The 18,374-nt window shown below is 49.8% G+C and overlaps 1 protein-coding gene across 3 annotated transcripts in view; it reads right to left on the bottom strand.

Annotated features, from left to right (window-relative positions):
- The window catches only part of ACSF3 (acyl-CoA synthetase family member 3), a 59,427-nt gene that overhangs the window by 35,107 nt on the left and 5,946 nt on the right, over nucleotides 1-18,374 (bottom strand). For all 3 annotated transcript variants that reach the window (XM_080352303.1, XM_080352304.1, XM_080352305.1), the window contains exons 5-7: nucleotides 8,835-8,989; nucleotides 8,215-8,360; nucleotides 3,519-3,631 (exon numbers count right to left, since the gene is read on the bottom strand). In XM_080352303.1, coding sequence (XP_080208429.1) covers nucleotides 3,519-3,631; nucleotides 8,215-8,360; nucleotides 8,835-8,989 — 414 coding nt within the window. The remainder of the gene's footprint in view (nucleotides 1-3,518; nucleotides 3,632-8,214; nucleotides 8,361-8,834; nucleotides 8,990-18,374) is intronic.

The raw sequence follows: 18,374 nt of genomic DNA on the forward strand, positions 1-18,374 counted from the left end.
TGAGAGCATGTGCAGGAAAGGAATCCAGCACTCTCATCAGGGAAGGGAGAAAATGAGGGGAGGAACAGAGCAACAGCAAACTTTCAGCTAAGTAGGTTATTGATCTTCAGGGTGTGCCAGGAACCAGCTTTGCACATTACGGCAGTCCCCTGCCGCCAGCGCGGGCAGTTACCGGATGGCAGAGCAGAAACGCTCCCCACCTCCCGCTCTTGCCACCCACACGCCTTCCTCTGCCACCGCCACGATGCCACCGAGCTCCTGTTTGCATCTTGCTGCGACGGGACGCAAAAATACACCCAAAAGGTGACAACATGAAAGGAAATGGCGCGATCCCCCAGCACCTACTGGGAGAGACTGTGTTAGCGAGGAAGAAACAGCTTGGAGAAAGTCTGTTGTCTTCTGTTGGCGAGAGGCAGCAGAAGGCAGAACCCCCAGCCCAACACGAGCGGGGAAGGCGGTGACCTTGTGAGGCTCGGTACAGCTCAGCAAATAATTTCCTTGGCAAAGGCAGACGCTCTTTCTGCTCGCTGTCAAGAGGGTTTCTGCAGGGTGGAGCTGAGGTGTGAACGCCTCGCAGATTGCCCTGACAATGCGTCTAACCCCAGCATGGGGATCACCCGCTCGCAGGAGCCGAGAGGCTGCAGAGAAGAGACAGCTAGAGCTCAACACCGACCGCGGTGCTCAGCATCCTGCCAGATCTGCTCCATGTGCTTGCCCCGAGCCCTCTGTGCTGCTTGGCACGGCCATCCCACAGCACCATCACCCCATGGCACGGCCCCGTGCCCCGCAGCGCAGCCGGGACCAGCTCCGACCCGCAGTTTCATTATTATCTGTGCAGCGGCACAGATGTGCACAGTGTTTTCCGTGTACGGAGAGAGGTCCCTGCCCTGCAAGCCGCATAACCGAAGCAGACGGCAGGCGCTCCCTGGCTGCCAGGAGGTGCTGATTTCCAGCAATCCATTATGTGATATTTGCTAATTTCTCATAGCGGCAATGCCAAACCAGAAATGCCCGGAGCAGGGATGGGGTCTGGGATGCTCGTATCAAACCTGGGCATAGTGGACACTGGGCGCTGCGTTCCTCCTGCCATAGTCCCTACTGCACTGTCCCTGCACTGGGACCCCTCTGCCTTTACCGGGACCACACCACCGACCTCCCAGCCCTTGGCCACTGTGCTGTAAGCCTCAGAGCCCTCCTGCGAGGGAGGCGAGGAAGCATTTGTTTATCCCTTCTCATAGGAGGTAAGGAAAAGGTCAAGCCAGGGTTGTCTGGTGGCATAGGGATGGAGGGTGACACCAACTGGGGGGTCTTTTCACCCCGGGGACAGCCCCTCCACCACAGAGGAGCAGATTTTAAACAAAGCCAGGCCCGTCTTTGACTGGTGGAGCGTGATAAGCATTCGGACTGTCAGATCCTCCTTGTTTTAAATAAATTCCACTGACATACGCCCTTCTGACATATATTATTAACCAAGCATGATGCGCACAGCGCGCCAGCAGCAGCATCTCGGGGCAGGAGCAGGTGAGGTTTTCCGCCTGTGCCCGCCGGGGTGAAGCAGTGAAATGACACCGTTACAAGAGCTGTGCCACCACGGCTGCCGCCTGCCCTGCTGCCATGTGAAGTCACACTCCCTACCCAGGCCTTACAAACACCAAACTCCTGGCATCTTCACGTGTCCATCTGTGCCAAGACACGACAGGAGCAGGAGCCATTTTTCCCTTGTCACGGCCCTTCTGACAGTCCCAGAGCTCCTGGAAGCACCATGAGACATCAAAATGGACCTAAACCCCCTGTGCTGGGGAATGAAGGGTGTTTGTGAGAAATGGCTGGGATAAAAAGGCAATTCCTCTACCTCAAATATAAACTCAAGCAGTCTGAAGTCAGAAAAGAGAAAAGTTGTGTGAGTCTCAGCTCTCTGAAGCCCTGGGGCTGGTGGGATTCCAGCACTACACACAAGCCATCTGGGCTCCCCTTCATCTCTACTCACTCAATACACCAGAAGGAAGGGGAAAGAGTATTGAACAGAAAAAAAAGTAGTTTATTTTTCTGTCATAATTCAGAAAAACAACATCCACATTTCATCCTGGAAGCAGCAGCACTTTGGGGATTCCTGTGTCTGAGATCTAATTTGTAAAGCGTCCAGGGATCCCTTAGGGTAAAAAAAAGCATTGTAGGATCATTATTAAAATGGACATATAATATTTCATGTCTCAGTTCCACACAAGTGGCAGAAAAAAAAGGCCAAGATCTAACTCTGGGATGATGGGACAAAACCGTGAAACAGAACACTCATCCAGTGAAGTGAGGTGATAAAAACGGGATGTGGCTTCCAACACGTTGAGTGGCCACCCTGGGCCTCCTGCTTTGCCCACTGTCAGCACAGATAATATAGAGGAAAAAAAAGCTTTTTCAAGCTTTTCACCAGTCCTTACACCAGCGATGCCTCTGAGGATTCCCTGCCACAGCCCAGGAAGCTCCTTTCAAACTCCTGGCATGTACATGGCAAGATGAGAAGCTGTTTCCCCAGAGGAATGAGTGAAGCCACCTATTTCAGGCTGGATCTCACGCCTGCCTGTCTCCCAGCCCCCGGCGCGCAATTTCTCCCTCACACACAGTATCTATCCGCTCAGCCGAGCCCGTACATCAACTGGCTATCGATCTGCTGCTGGCGACGTGACCTGCACCACAATGAGGGCGCGAAGGAGACGTGGCAGGAATGCAGACCCTGGGTAGTTGTTTCTGCGGGGACAGAAAGGGACTCAGGCAGGGGACAGCCTGGACCTTGGGTTGGAACACACAGCACCACAACACAGGGCAGCTCAGGGTGAACCGCTTCACCATCAAGGATATTGGACTTCTGAGAGCAGAACTGCTGCTGCAGACACCAGCTGGGAGCTGGACTTCCATGGAAACCTGATAGGTTTCCCCCTGCACTGTTTCGAAATAAATGCAATCTCCATGAGTTCCAATTCTAACTGCTAAATCCCTGATCAAACCCAGTGGAATATTTACAGATCCCATTTCTAGATTTTTCCAATGCCCATTCTTTCTTCGACTATTCAGTGACTCTTCAGACTACATCAGGGTCCATCTGAATTCCCTTCAATGCCTCATTCTCACCTCCCACAGTAAACTTCACCTTTTTCTCCTGGCTTTCAAAGGCCAGGTGCTGCTTAAGCCACCACCTTCCTCTGAGGCATCAAAAGCCTCAGCAGACACAATATCATCTTATCGACCAGCCTACAGCCCTTATACCAGAGTCTTCACCTCCCACCCCCATGCAGGGGGGTGATCTCTCTCAGATTTTGCCCATCTATGCAGCAAGGACAACACTTGTACAGTCCATAAAGTACCACGGCTACAATAAGCCATAAGGAATATAAGAAAAACTCTACATATAATCACTGAGTTCCTGGGAATAACAGTTATTCCAAGTTATGTTATCAACCCTTAGGGTTTCAAAGGGTTGGGGAGCAGGGAACTTCTCATGGGTCAAGGTGACCACAGCTAAGCACTACCTGTGTGTTGTCTTCGTCTCCCTGAGCGTGGATGGTGTAGGAGCGACCACCATTCTTCAAGGTCTCAGAAGCAATGCACACCTTCACCCCTGGGAGGGGGGTGCCCACAGAACCTGCAAAGGAAAACAACATTGAACAAGTGCACAGACCTTCTGGGAACCACCAGCATCAAGGATGCGAAAGAGCAGCTGCTCGTCTATCAACAGCATCTACAGACTGTGCTGGCACTAAAGAACTTCCTAGCAGGGGGGTTACCCTTCGGGAAGCCTTCGATCACATCGTATGTCTGCATGCAAATGTCACTGCAGTGCAATGCGCCACGTTTGCTGAGCAGGCAATGTTGGAAATGCCTCAGAAAACAAATGTGTCTTCAGCCTTGAACAGTCTCTCTTGGCCAGTCTTTGAAGACATCAGCACAGCTTCGTAGCTCAGTAATGAAGCTGTCTTTTATTTAAAAAAAAAGAAACAAACAACACCGTGAAAGCTACAGAGCGATGTGAAAAGAAAGAACACAATGATTACTACAGTGGCTCACTGCTCCTCTATAGCCTGGACCTGACAGAGAAAGCAAAGGCTTAACTGCGAGCATTGCAAGGGATTAGCTCAGTTTTATAAGACATCAATAAGCTGTATATAAAACATCACAGGAGAAAAGCAGAGATCAAAACCACACGGTTCTTCCACGGGTTTCAATTTTCAAAGCCAGGGAACCTGACACAGTGTCACCAACAACTGCTATTAAGCTCCAAGATGGTTCTGTGACCCAGAACTCTCCAACCTGCAGCACCCCCACACACTGGCTTAGTGCATGTTCTTGGTGAGCACCTGAGAGCCCAGCAAAAGGGCAGCTGTGTGCTTTGTTCCTGCAGTCTCTGGCTGATGGGGGCTCCAGGCTCAGCAGCAACCAGGAGCTGTTGGCATCTGCTGGCTCAGCAGGTTTCACTCTGCATCTCAACAGCACGAAACGCCTCTCGGTACAAGATGATGCCCATGACGTTCATCCCCTGAGAGGGATGTGAGCGCAGAGCAACCTGTGGCTCAGGAGGACTGGACAGGTCTGAGCTTACATCAGTAAGCGCACTCTTCATTTAACACGTGATCATTTTTTCCCCTGAAGAGCCTCTGGCTGGTGATGCTTTCAAGCTCTGCTAGGATCAGCTCAACACTGGAAGTCCTCAGAGCATGGTGTGCAGGACCTGGAGCTCAACGCTGTCCTTCTCTTGCCTGTATTTCAGGCATTTTCAAGGTTCAAGTGGCATTTTCCCCTCTTCTGGTCTCATTTTCCTGTTCAAGCCCTGGAGATCTGAGATCTGTGACATCATGATTTTGTTTGCTACATTGGTCAGTTGCCATGGAAATCGATATGTCGTCCTAGCCCAGATTTATGGCATCCCCGCAGGATCCGCTGAGAGCAGATGGGCTATGAGGGAGTGAGATTTTATTGCAGCAAAACTACCCGAACAATTAGCAAATCTGGAAAGAAACAAACAGAAAGTGATGTGGCGGTTCCATGATGTGTGTCTGTTCAACGTGAAATTGCCTTCGGCTTTCAGGTCAGCCAACATACAGCCAGGTCCTTCTCTACCACAAGCATCTCATCTCATGACCAGACACTGGTGGGAGTTGGAGAAGAGGACTCAGCAGGGTGAGGAGTCACCAGAAATGCCATGTCAAGGTATTTCTGTATTTTAAACAGCCTGGTACCTGCCACGGTAGACTCCAGAACTCAAAAACCAAGTACAAGCCATGGAAAATATGCCAAATGTGTGCTTTCCATGACTTGCAACTTGCTTTTTCAGGTTTTTTTGAGCACATCAAGCTTGCTTGAAGCCACCTTCTCGTCTTCTCTGGGAACATTTTCTCCAGGATGACAAATGCCTCGTGCCTGCAAGCCGGGGCGAGGGACAGAGCAGACACCACACAGTCAGTCTGGCAAAGCTCATGGAGCAACAGGGACCAGAGCAACGAGCTGCCACAGCCTCTCACAGATTTGCCATCACTGGAGCCCCTCAAATCAAACCCACATCAGCTGGGTGCCCTCCTAGAAGATGCTTCTCTCCTCTATGCAAGCTGCTGACCACAGTGCAGAAATCTAAGGGACTGATGCACAGGCAGCGAGACTAAATGCTTAGTGCCCACTTCCACTCTCAGTCTTTGAGAATTAAATACCAAAGATCAGCACAGCACCGCCAAGCAAATCTGAACACACAGAGCAGGTAATGTGTCCCCCATATAGTGCTTCAGGTCACAGTTACAAATACAGTTCCCTCAATTTATCTCCTACTTGGCTAAAGTAAAACCAAAATGTAAAGTAAGTCCCTCATGGAGAGCTGTTTCCTTATACTTGGTGTGAAAAAAGCTTTCTGGTACTTTAGGAAAAATGAAAAACTCAGAAATCAACATCTGCAAAGGCTGGAAATGCTCACACCACTGATTAGAGCTACACAAACCTGATAGTATTAATACAATTTGTGCAAAGACAATGACTAGAGCTTCTCAGGCCCATCTGCACTGTCAAGACACACACTGTGCCGAGTCCAACAGGTCAGCAGAAGGTTGAGCCCATTCCCAAAGGAACGACAGCCAAGGTCCTTCACCCAGACCGCGATCAGGGTGATCAGAAGGGGGCTGACACTCAGCACTGGTTTCCTTTTGTCCAAAGGGAAACCAGGGAGAAATCCCTGCTCCTTCCCCTCTCACTCCCTCGCAGTTCTCTCCAATTTGCAGACTCCTGAATGTTCAGAAGCGCTGGCGACGTGCCCACAGTGTCAGCTCCGCCAGCATCAGCCAGGAAGGAGTGACACTGTTATTCTTTCACCGGTTCCCCTCTGTTTAAAAAAGTTGTCAGCTCTTTCCCAGATAAATTTAATTGGCCCCGCGGTCTGTGTCCTTCGGTATCTGGGGACCTGGATGCTGTTATGTGCGGTGGCGTCCTGGGAGAATTGAAACAGGCCAACGATAAGGCACTCAACGATCTCACTGTCAACAATACACGGAGTTCCCGCTGTAGGAGCTATTAGCTGCCTCTGATCTAAACCTCCAATTAAAGTGGTGATTAGGCCCAGTGAGGCATTCTCTGTCCATGAATTATTCATCTCCCTTCACAGTAACAGCACCAGGGGGGATTAGAATGAGAGCTGGTGAAAACAGAGGCATTTTAAGCAGGGTTTTAACCATATACAAGCAAACATTTATCTTTCAAATCTTTCATCTTTTCTTCTTCTGGAAATTAAAGCTCCTCTGTCCCTTCAGGCCCGTGCTGTGGGTGGGGAACAGTGTCATGCTGCCAGGGACACTGGTGGGGACACAGGCAGGATGGGCAGGATCCGAGGACTTGACATCAAGCAAGGGAAGCCCCAGGACTGGAGAAGGACATGAGCTGCTTCCATTGCAGAAGAAATCCCCTGGCAAGTGTGAGGATCCCTGGACTGACCCACGGGGCAAAGTGCCACGCTTGCAGTGCTCCTTTTTTCAAAGTAGAGCTAATTATTGCTTTGGCCAGCGTGCAGGTCTGTGTCCACCACTGCCCGGCATCTGCTCCTGTAACACCAGTGCCATCAGAGATCTTTTCTCTGGATATTCCCTCCTCCAACATCTCTCTCAGCCACGTTATTTTATGTCCTTTCTCCTTTTGTCTCCTGGGAAGTTTCTAGAGCCTCCACTAATTTCCCCTCCTGAAGATGAAGGAAAAGTAAATGTAACCAGGCCTCAGGGACATTCAAACAGCACTGTCACCCTGCAGTGTGGGGCTCACGGGGAGCTCGAGCAGGTAGGAATCTCTTTTCCCTGCCTGCTTTCCCTCTCCTGCTCCCTGGGACAGGATTTCTGGGGAAAGGGAACACAGGCTGAGCTGGGATAACCACAGTTCCTCTGCAGAAAGTAAACCAGGGTTTGTATTTTGTGCTGCTCCTGAGCTGTTCTTGGGTGGAGGAACCAGTGCAAGGGAAGCTGTGGCTTCTCCTCTCCCTGTGTGATCCCTGTAGTGACACGGCTTCTGTGACCTGTGGGACTGGGGTGCCGGGGGGAGCCACGACACCCAGGACAGCCCCCCTCCAGGTAAGATGAGCCCCCCAAAACACTGGAGACCAAGATGATGCGTCTGGTGCCAAGCACATGCAGATGCACATGGAGAAGAGAGGGTGGATCAGTGGTGGGCTGGGCTGTTCCGCAGACAGATGGCCATGTTTTTAACCAAAGGGAGGGTGGGGGCATTTTATTTATATTTTTACTGTTTCAGATCAATTTCTTTCTAGGTTACATAAACTACAGATACTGAGAGGAGTTACAAAGCGTAGCTAAGAGAAGTGAGGGAAAACAAGGAGAGGACAGAAACAGAGTGTATAACGAGGTGTGACAATTTCTAATTCCTGAAGAGCCAAAAAAGTTGCACTAAAATAAGAGTGAGCAGACATCCTATTTTAAATATTCAGCACAGATCGGTTGGACATGAACTGCTGGGTGAAGAATCCTGTGCCAACGCTAGACACAAACACAACTTCACAGAGCAGGAGCTGAAGACGCAGCCCCACCACCGTGCTTGAACTAAAACTCTGGACATAATAAAGCATCAACACAGACTCTGCCTCCTGGACAGAATGGTGATTAGATGTATACTCTCTGTGATGAGAAGAAAAAAATTCAGAATACTTCAAAGCCAAACGCCTCCAGGCAGCACCCACACTCGAGAGACTCCTACCTGGGACACGGACTCCATGCAAAGGGTTAGAAAGAGCCATCCCAATCTCGGTCATCCCATATCTCTCCAGCAATGTGTGCCCTGTGATGCTCTTCCACTTCTCCAGGACAGGCACAGGCAGGGCTGCTGAGCCTGACACCATTAACCTGCACAAGGAAACCCAAGATAAGAAAGTACGCAAGATCACCTTCGCTCCAGGCAATTCGCAGTCTAACAAAGGGTTACATAAAGCCTGCTCCTATGTAAAACCTTAAGACAGAAGCCCCAAAAGCTTTTTAACCAACACCAAGGATGTTCGTGACATACAGAAGATTGTCTGACTGGGGTTTAAGTTAAGATGGCACAGCCTCCTAAAAGAGATCCTGTAGTACAAGCTTAGGTTGCAGGACAATGTCCTTAGCCTTGTGTTATATAGGGTGACACCTATAACAAGCACGCAGTCCCTTTCTGGCTTTAGCATGTAAGACTGGCTCATAATTAAACAATGTCACCCTGGTTCTGTCAAAGAGACACTAAAGCACAAGCACCAAGAGGCAATGGTGAAAAGAAACCTCAGTAGATCCACGGTGGGGACAGCCAGCTGCCAGCAGCCCCTGCCCACAGGGACACCACTCACCCACCTGATGTTTTCCTGGCAAAAGGCACGCACAAAATCCTGGACTTGCGGCTGAGAGAAATGCTTGTCGTAATACTCGATCAGCTTGGCATAGATGGTGGGCACTGCCATGAAGACACTGATACGGGGAGCTTGGGTGCTTAGGAGCTTCTTCCAAACCTAGAAAGGAAAGGAACAGATACACATAAAAATACATCTCAATGTGAAACGTAGAGGGAAGCGATCACCAGTGCTGTCAACGCCAACCGCTCAGGTTCACAAACAGGTTCCCAAGCAAGGGCCCTGCAAACGCTTCCTGGGGCAGTGATCCCCACAGCTGCTCCTGCGAATGGTGTGAGGGGAACCTGAGGGGCAGGAGTGCAACAGACTGGCCCAAAGCAAAGCCATCCCCGTCATGAACAGCCCAGACTCTGCTGCCGAAGGTTCCTGGAAAACACAAACTGGAAGCCCGTTATGCGCAGCTCATTCAAGCCCAGAACACCAGCTCCCAACCCTCATCATGCCCCTTATTGCCCAAAGAGCAATATTCAGCTCATCCCAGCTGGGGATCACCCACCTGCTTTCACTCTCAACGAGCACAAGATGATGGAAAATGCATTTTTAGTACTGTCATGTTACAGCAAATAACTTGCTCCTGAAGACATAAGCTTGTGGCAGAATCAGTTAATTCCCTTATCATGTACAGCTCTTCAGAGGCTACACAAAGCCTCCAGCTTTTCAAAGCATGGGAGCTCTTCTTTGGAAAGAAACTAAGCCACAGCCAAAGATACACAGGTAGGAGCCCACAGACTCCAGCCTTTGAGGGAGAAATGCTTTTAAGCTGGATGGCAGGTCTGGGAAGAGAGATATCACACACTTGAACTGGGAGCGAGACTCTACCACAATGGAAATGATCATCTTCTAGTAAGCGGCTGTAGACGTGTCCCCAGTGAGCTCAGATCAGCCAGCAGAAACCGCAGGTAAAAACACAGATTAAAAAAACCAAACAACCAAACAGGAGGGCAGGTTCACCAACCGCACTCTTCCCAAGAGGAACGGTCCCTGCAGGACAGACATTCTTCAGTTGCAACGCCTGCCAACCCGTGGGAACCACAAATGGGGGGAAATTCCAGGAGAACCAGCTCTGCTGGGGGCGGGGGGGATGAAGACCAAGTGACTCCCTGCTGCTGCCCTGGCTGAGCAACTCCCCCTGGGAGCAGTTAGCAAAGGGTACCAGCCATAAATATTGTGATTGTGCCCACTCCTCCTACACCTTGCCACTCTTCCCCCTAGGTAAACTCTTCCCAAGACAGGAACAATCCAAAGCCATCAATAAAAAGCTACGGTGATGGTCGCCTCTTCCTCTCGCTCAGGTCCCTGCCCCGGTGTTGACAAATGTATTTCCTAACAGCTCCTGACACCGCGTGCCGCCTCTCCCCTCCCTGCCCACGCACGCTCAGCTGCACACAGACACGTGAGACGGCGAGAAAAAGCAGGAATTGATGGAAGGTGAACAAGTGATTCTCCTTCATGCTGTCACTCTACCCCTTCCCCTCCGTCCTATTTGCTTGGGCTCCATTTCATTACTTTCTACTTCGCTGCGCCAGTGCTGCCTCCCCCCACACCTCTCACTCCACTGCTTCAGAACAATCAGCTCCTAAAAATAAAATAAAATGAAAAAACAAATAACAAAACCACAACAAACAAACCCACCACCACCATATTGTTATTCGTAATAGGGCAGGACACATTTGACAAAGGCACCATCCCAATGAACAGACGTGAGCTCATGCTGCTTCCCAGCCCAGAGATGGTGCTCGACGGGGTGAGACAAATGCAGGAGGTGGAAACCCCCTGGACACATCAGGAGCTGCAAGATCCCCTTGGTATCAGGAAAAGCAGAGGAGAAACATGACTCGCCTGGACTGATGGGTGACATGCCCAGAGAGGGAACGCTGCCCTTGCAGAAACCCCATCTACCAGCACAATACCCTAAAACAACGCGGAATAGGCAAAATTGCATTTAGGAGCATCTACCCCCTACCATGCTCCTCCCAGCTCCCCCCAAAGCTCTTTTTCTCTCCAGTCCCCCCAATATCTTCCCCCTTGGAGCCGCAGGATGGAGAAGGGCCTCTCCAAAGGCAGGGCTGGATGCATGGACCCGCTCTGGCAGCCCAGTGTGAGATGTGATGGCAAGCGGGGATCAGGACCGTGCCGAAAGAACTGAAGGGAGGCAGATGCTCAGAGCTGCTGGATCCTTGCTGTGGGATTTTTTTTTAATTTTTTTTTTCAAATTCTTTTTCCCTTCACAAGTCCGGAGCAGCTGTGGGGAGCGCAGGCAGACTTCCAGTCTGGCCACACAGCAGAGTTATTTTCACATGGATTTAGATTTGAAAAACAACAAAACCATCACTCCAAAATATAGTGGATCTCTCTTGTACTTCAGAGTCCCCTGTCCCTGCAGTCCTGCTCAGCTCCTGTCCCAGATAAAATCCTCCCTATCTCCACACCAGCCACGGGAGCAGCTTTTTTGTGTCAGCCCGACTTGCCCCAGCAACAGCCCCTTTCCTAAGGATAAGCAGCTGCCTTTGGATTTGTGCCACCAGCTGCCGGGGTGACCTGCTGAACAGCCAAACATCTCCACCTGCTCTGCTCCTGCTCAGCCAAGTCTCCATCCTACCACCGTGTACAAAGCTGGCAAACCCAAGCCCTCTGCAGCACCCAAGCTGTCCGGAGGGTTTGTCACCACCCAGCCAGCTATAACAGCTATTTCTGGTTTGCGCCTGTAACTTCAGGGTATGAGAGAAGAATCTGGGAAAGTCTCGTTACCTGGGACTAATTAAAACAATCCTGGGGCTTAGTAAGGCTTGTGGAAAGAGCCCAGCTTCCCCTTCCAGTGCCCGGCATCCTCCATCGCTGCCATGCTCAGAGCCGCACAATCCATCTCCCCCTCTGTCAGCCCACGTGTCACCGTCATCACATCAATCACGTGTGCACAGGGTATCGGCAGCACGTCATTTCAGTTTATGCTGCTCACCTGACACTTCGGGACTCCAAGTGCTTTTAAAAAACCCAAGGATTCTGGAGGTAAACACAGTGTCAGACACAAGGGAAGCAGCAGCCTTCCCATGGAAGGTGTTCAGGGATGGACCAAGATTCCCTTTAGGATAAACAAGGGTTAGAAATAAAAAGCTTCTAACTGCAAGAAACCAAGAGTGGGAACAGCTTCCTATCAGCAATAACAGCAGCAAAAGCCCAGGGCTGCTGGAGCCAGCAAAGAACCGGGAGACCTCCTGTTCCCAAGAGCCTTCCTGTCAGCCCAACATTCCTCATTTTCTCTCCCTCCCACTGCACAAAAGCATATCTGGGTAATTCCATGGGCTGGCCAGTGGGATTTTGCTACCAGTAAATAAAAAATTTAAAAAGTAAAAAAAAGAGGAGAAAATTAAACCAGCAAGTACAAAACAACTCGAGTGAGAAATAGCTGTAAGTTTTTCCCCATGTATTTCTTCCAGCACACAGATGGCAACGGAGGACGGAGGAACATGAGAGCTGCTCATTCAATCCAGCAACCTTCCCAACCAGCCTCCAGGTCACCTGAAGGAAGAGGTGCAAGCACAGAGGAGAAAAAGGCAATAAGTTTTTTCCTTTACAGAAGCCACAGCTTCAGTGGGAAATGCACAGCGCCAGAAACTAGACAGAAAACACCAACTCTACCAACATCCGGGCATCTTCTAATGCAACGAGAACAGAAGAGAAGGTGGTAACAACCACTTGCATGCTAAATCTTGCAAGACTTTGCCTGATACAGGACTTCCAAAAGCAGCCAGAAATGATGCAGGCAAAAAAAACCTAAAAGCAGAAAAGAAAACAAATATTGGCATGAATTTTCCCATCAGACCTCAAAGGGATAACAGACAGCCCATGCCGCTGCTTCTATCGACAGATACAATAGCTCCTCTCTTCTATAAAATTATTGTATCATTTTCAGTTGCTATTGAATTTTTTTAAACCTTTTCAGAGGTAACAATACCCCTAACACAAGGTTAAATCAGCCCTTTACTCCCCTTTTAATGGGGGAGATGGTTTTGTGTTTCGCATCGATTGCTGCCATGCGGGGAGCAGCACCGGCAAGGAAAAAAGGGCTGCCTGCAATTTTCAGAGCCTGATCCTCGTTTGGTGAGACCCTGCACCTAATGCCGAGCACAGAAATCTCCAGTAACTCTACACACACGTTTGACACCGGTTTATCCCCAACAAAGGCAGACGGGCACGACGTGAGAGCATCAAGGGGAGCTCTGCTCTCCCAAGGACTGAGCCGTGGATGCTTCACGAGCAATATGAGAGAGAAACATTCTTCTCTTCAAAGGGAAATTGGGCCCTTGGTGGCTTCATCTCATGTTTGTTATAACCCCAAACTGTTTGCGCTCAGCATGACTCTGGTTTTAATCATTTATTCATCAGCACAGTTTGATGGCCCCTCCGCATTCCAGGCTGAAGCTTTTAAACCCTTCCTACGCTGTAGGCATGCTGAAAGGAGCAAGTGCTTTCCCTGGGACCTGGTAATATAAATAAATATGACAGGCTCTGGTTCCATTTTTTATATTTCCCCACACACATCAAAAGACATTACTCCGTAACAGATGCTGAGGACAGACGGCAGATCTGGGGAGATGGGAAGAAAAACCTCGAACTTTTTAAAGCCAGGTCTGTGAGAAGTGATCAAACATAATCCATTCACTAGTGACCTGCTCCTCCCTCCACCGACTCCTCTTTGAGTCTGAAATAAAATTGCTCCACTGAAGCCTCCCATTAACAGATGAAAAGACAATTGCCTTTCTCCAGCTGAAACTGGATAGGAAATGCAATCCCCAAGCCACATCTTAGCAGTACTTGGTTATTGGAGATCAGACTCCCCGGCTTGGATTTGCTTTTCTTTTAAAAATAAGCTAAAAGAGCTGGGCAGAGTGATGTTTGCAGAAGTGACAGGCCCAGGGGAGAGGCTCGCCGCGGTGCACGCTTCTCCTTCCTGGGGGCAACCAGGGCTGCCAAGCCCTGGATCTCTCCACGCAGCCCAGGGAAGGCACAAAGCATCAGCACCCAGCCTGGCTTGCATGGGTAACAGCAGCAACAAGGACAAACTGCTTGCTCGCGGATCAAACTGCTGGGCTTCAGTGCAGGGGAGTAAGCGTACGGCACCAGCAACCCCAGAGCAACACCCCACACGTCACCTCGACGAGCATCAGGTCACGGCACCCTCCCAACACAGGAAAAACTGCCACGGGTGACAAAACACTCAAGGCACGTTGAGGGAATTAGTCTCAAATCGCATGCTGGCTCCAGGGATTCATTCCCATCAGGACAAAAGCCTAGAAAGACAGGTCCAAATAAAATTAACAATTATGATGGCTTTGCGTGTGACATTGTAAAGCTGGGTATGATTTTTAGAGGGCTTGATCCTTGGAGGCACCTTAAGTCAGACACGCAGGAACGCTGGCACCAAAACAACGGCTCTTTTTGGAACTTTAGGGCAGTAAATCTGCATCTCAGCATATTTATCACGGAAGCCGCTGCAGGGCACAGACAGTGCTGTCATTCTGCAGGCAGCACAGCTCCAAACTCGCCTGGCAGAGCCAAGTGGGCAGCACATGCCACAACTAGGTTACAAGGAACCCACATTTCTATAAGCTGCCCCCATCACCCACCAGAGCAAGTTTTTTTTCCTTCAAGTTTCTGAATACTTTTATTTCCCCTCCTGCACTTAAAGCTAAAAGGCCTCCCAGGATCCAGTCTCACATTTATCAACACAGAGAGCTCACAGGGAGCCTTCGCTATCTGAACATATTTCCCTTCAGGTGACATCAGAGGTGGTCCAAGGCAAAGACAAGCAGGTGCCATCATTCAAACTCAAGAGTGAACCCATAGAAGCTGAAATCCCCAGCAGATGATCCTGCCAAACAGCCAGCAACCTCCTGACTCGCTCCAAAAGGTTCCTGTGCACAGGGTGCCAGGTCCTAATCCAGGATGGGGACAACGTGTGACTGTCACAGCAAGAGCACAGACACAGAGGACACCTGGCATCCCCAGACCTGTCTTTATTCCTGACATGTCCATCAAACAGTCACAGCCCAGGGTGTGCTTGGCTGTAGTGGCTGTCACCAAATCAATGTGGGGAAGGGAGATGGAGAGAGGGAGTCCCTGGGGAATGGAGGCTCCAGTGTCTGCTCAGTGCAAACCCCAAAGCTCCCAGAGCCCTTCAAAAAGCACCTGGTCGTGGGCTTTCTCAGCTGCCTGGAAAGGAGGGGGCTCACCTCACACTCCTGCCTTAAGTGCAGGCGTTCATCTCCTCTGGCCACCAATTTGCACAAAAACAGTACAAATCCAGCAGCTTTAAAATTTCCAATCCTGCATAAGGAAAAAAAAGCATTTCAAACAGGTTGAGAAGCAGCTGAGAAATGCTGGCTGCCTGCAAACAGGCCCAGTGCAGCTAGAGAAGCACGTTATGAGGGGAGGATCGCATGTGGCTGCTGTGGCTGCACTTGCTCTGGCTCCGGAGGAGGTTCCTGCCCTCCCAGTTCTCACCCTTGAAAAAAGAACAATAAAATAACATCAGAGCCACCCTCGGCGCACACAGCTGTTGGGAAGAAGGCACTTCCAGGCTCACTGCTGGTCCCAAGGGCTCCCCATGGAGACACGCTGCACCCCAGGGACTACACGCACCCGAGTACTTTGCAGATCACGTACAAGTGGACTGTAATGCGGGAAATTAAGGGTCCATTTATAAACCCTTTATTAATAAATGATTAATAGATGCAGCCATATTTTTTAATAACTTACAATAAAAAGATGCTACAGAAAGCTTCAGCAAGACAGTCTTAACAGATGGTGCTATAAAGTGAATTATAACATGTACAGTAGCTAGTGCAAAGTAATGGATGTCCTCATTTAATAAAAAGAATCTGATTTTTATGCAGCAACTTTCACGCTTGAGGCATCTCAATACACTTTAATGAGCCCTTGTGGCCTCAGCAATAGCTTGCACGCAGTCACGGACATCAGATGCTGTTTTAGTAAGAGAGCGGATGTTGGTCAGGACACTGGGGTTACTCCAGTCTCGGTTTTTAACCTTTCCTTGGACAGCTACCAAAAGCAGACAGAAGGGTCTGAAAGATGTCACCTCCTAACACTGCACTGCAGGGAATGACAAGCAAGTCTTGGGCTGGAGCTTGAAATGTCTTCTAACTAAGGAGGGGGAAAAAAAAAAAAAAAGAATTACTACCACCACCAAAACCAGACTGGCATCTGTATCCATGACTATAAGGCACGCCGCAAATTATGTAATTTAATAAACACTGTAATAATAAAGTATTTATTTTGTATAATGAAGTGTTAGTGATTAGAAACCAAACACACATTGGGCATGCTGCTGCGGTTTCTCTTGAACCCTTGCCAGTATCACTCAAGGCTAAATATGTCTGCAGCAGGTTGAGAGTAAGTTCCTTGCCTTGTTTTGATCAGCCTGTCAAGTGTTTTAGCTGCCATTCGAGTTTCTTTATATCACACTATAATCGGCTGCTTTCTCAAGGTGCAGCAAAGGAAAAAAAAACCAACACAAAAAAACCAAACCACACACAGCAAAACTCGGGCTCCTTTTGCGAAATCCTCCACTGAAACTCTGCTGCTTTCTGAAAGCTGATTTCAGTAGCAAAGGGCATTTTGTAAACAGCTGGTGAAAATAGACTGGAACTGAAAGGCAGCTTGCATTAAACTCCACAAGAAAGCCTTATTTACCCTCATGTGCTTCCTTTGTAGTGTCGATCAAACCACTTCCAGCTCCCAGGGGAGGCTCTTGGAAAAATAAAGGGAATAATACAAAAGAAAAAAAAAAAAAGAAGAAAATTACATCCTTCAGAGCCCGAACGCACCTGAGAGCCCTCGGCACAGTGAGTGCCGTGGCAGGGACACTCGCCACGCCAGGGACACCCCTCACCACACCGCCCTCCCTGCCCAAGTTCAACCTTCAGGGTCACGGGGACGCCTCCAGCGCTGTCCCCGCTCGCCCTTGGTTGTCAAACGGAGGGGACAGCTGTGATGGGAGCAGGCAGGTGGGGTGTCCCGCTCCCCCGCACCCAAATCCATCCTTCAGCCTCAGCTCATTGATTTGCAGATGTCGGGAGAGCGAGCAGAGAAAGACATGGGTTAGAAGGGACAATCGATCACGGGTGGCAGAGGATGCGGAGAAACGCGCCCTCCAGAGGGCTCAGCTTCGCTGCCAGCACCATCTTCTGACACCTCAGCAGTGTCACCGGGGCTGGGAGCCCTCTGAGCCCTGGCTTTGGTGGAGAACACGTCCCCACTGCACCCTGAGCTTTTGGGGTGACACCCCAAACATGGGGGAAGACAATTTGGCAGTGATCATGGAGGAGACAGCACCGGCTACAGCTGCCAGGCGACCTTCCTGCCCCCTTCTACCATAACATCCTACCTATTTACCCGGGAAACGTAACCAGAGAGCTGCCCCTCTGGGATTTGGGGGCTGTGCCCCCACAAAGGACCAGTGCTCACGCAGTAACTGGGGGTTCAGGTGTCAGGGCAGGAAAGGAAGTGTGTGATTTCTGTGGTTGCTTCTCCAAGAAGCAGATATAAGAACCAAAGAATCGCACAGTGCTGCAGTTGCTCAGATGGGAGCCCAGGCTCACCCTCACCCAGCAGCAGCACAAAGTCGCCAGGGTGTATCCTGCACCTTTGCACTTTGTCCTTTCAGTGTGACAAAGCTGCCCAGCACGTGAATAAATATGACTGGGTAAAGCAGCCTGTTTAGGTGCAAAGAACAGGCTTGACAGGCTCTTTCTGCTTTCCCAGGGAGTTCTGTACCAACAGCACACATTTCCTTTCTGCTACGAGGTGGCACCAGCACCTGCAAACCCAATTGTCCCTCAGCAGAGACACTGCAGACCACAACATCTCTCACACCGACAACACTGGGAGATGTACATGAACGGTGCTGGATCCCAGGAGCCAGTAACTGTACAAACTGTTCCACCTCGCTGTCAGTTGTCCTGTTTCTAGTCCCTTTTCTTCCTCTCTTTATGTCAGCTGCCTTCTTCTGCAGCAAGAAACAAAAAAAGCAGAGCACTGGGATTGGCATTTTCTCTCTCAGCTAGAAAGCAATGTTATAAGCACGTCTTTACTGCATTCCAGGTTTCCCTCCTGCTACCTTTACTGCAAGAAGCTCTCGATTTGCAAGCTCGCTCTCCTATCACTGAGTCTAAACCGAGAGATCTGTTCACACTTGTTTCTCCATGGAGGAAGAGCAATGTTTCTGTGCAACCGATGAGTACCAGTATTTCTCTTACCTGGACTTCAAGAAACTCTAGAGCTTGTGCCTTGTCATGTAACATAACAAAAAATGCTTGGCATAGGATAGGAAGGGCAAACGCAAGCTACAAAAAATGAAATCTCTGACAAGCAGCATAACATCAAGCAATACATGGCTAACACGCAAGAGAAAAATCCAGTATTTCCACTCTTCCTGGCACTGGAGAATTAAGAACCCTTATTCTGG

Source organism: Nesoenas mayeri, assembly GCF_963082525.1.
Source record: "Nesoenas mayeri genome assembly, chromosome: 12".
Taxonomy (NCBI): Eukaryota; Metazoa; Chordata; class Aves; order Columbiformes; family Columbidae; genus Nesoenas; species Nesoenas mayeri.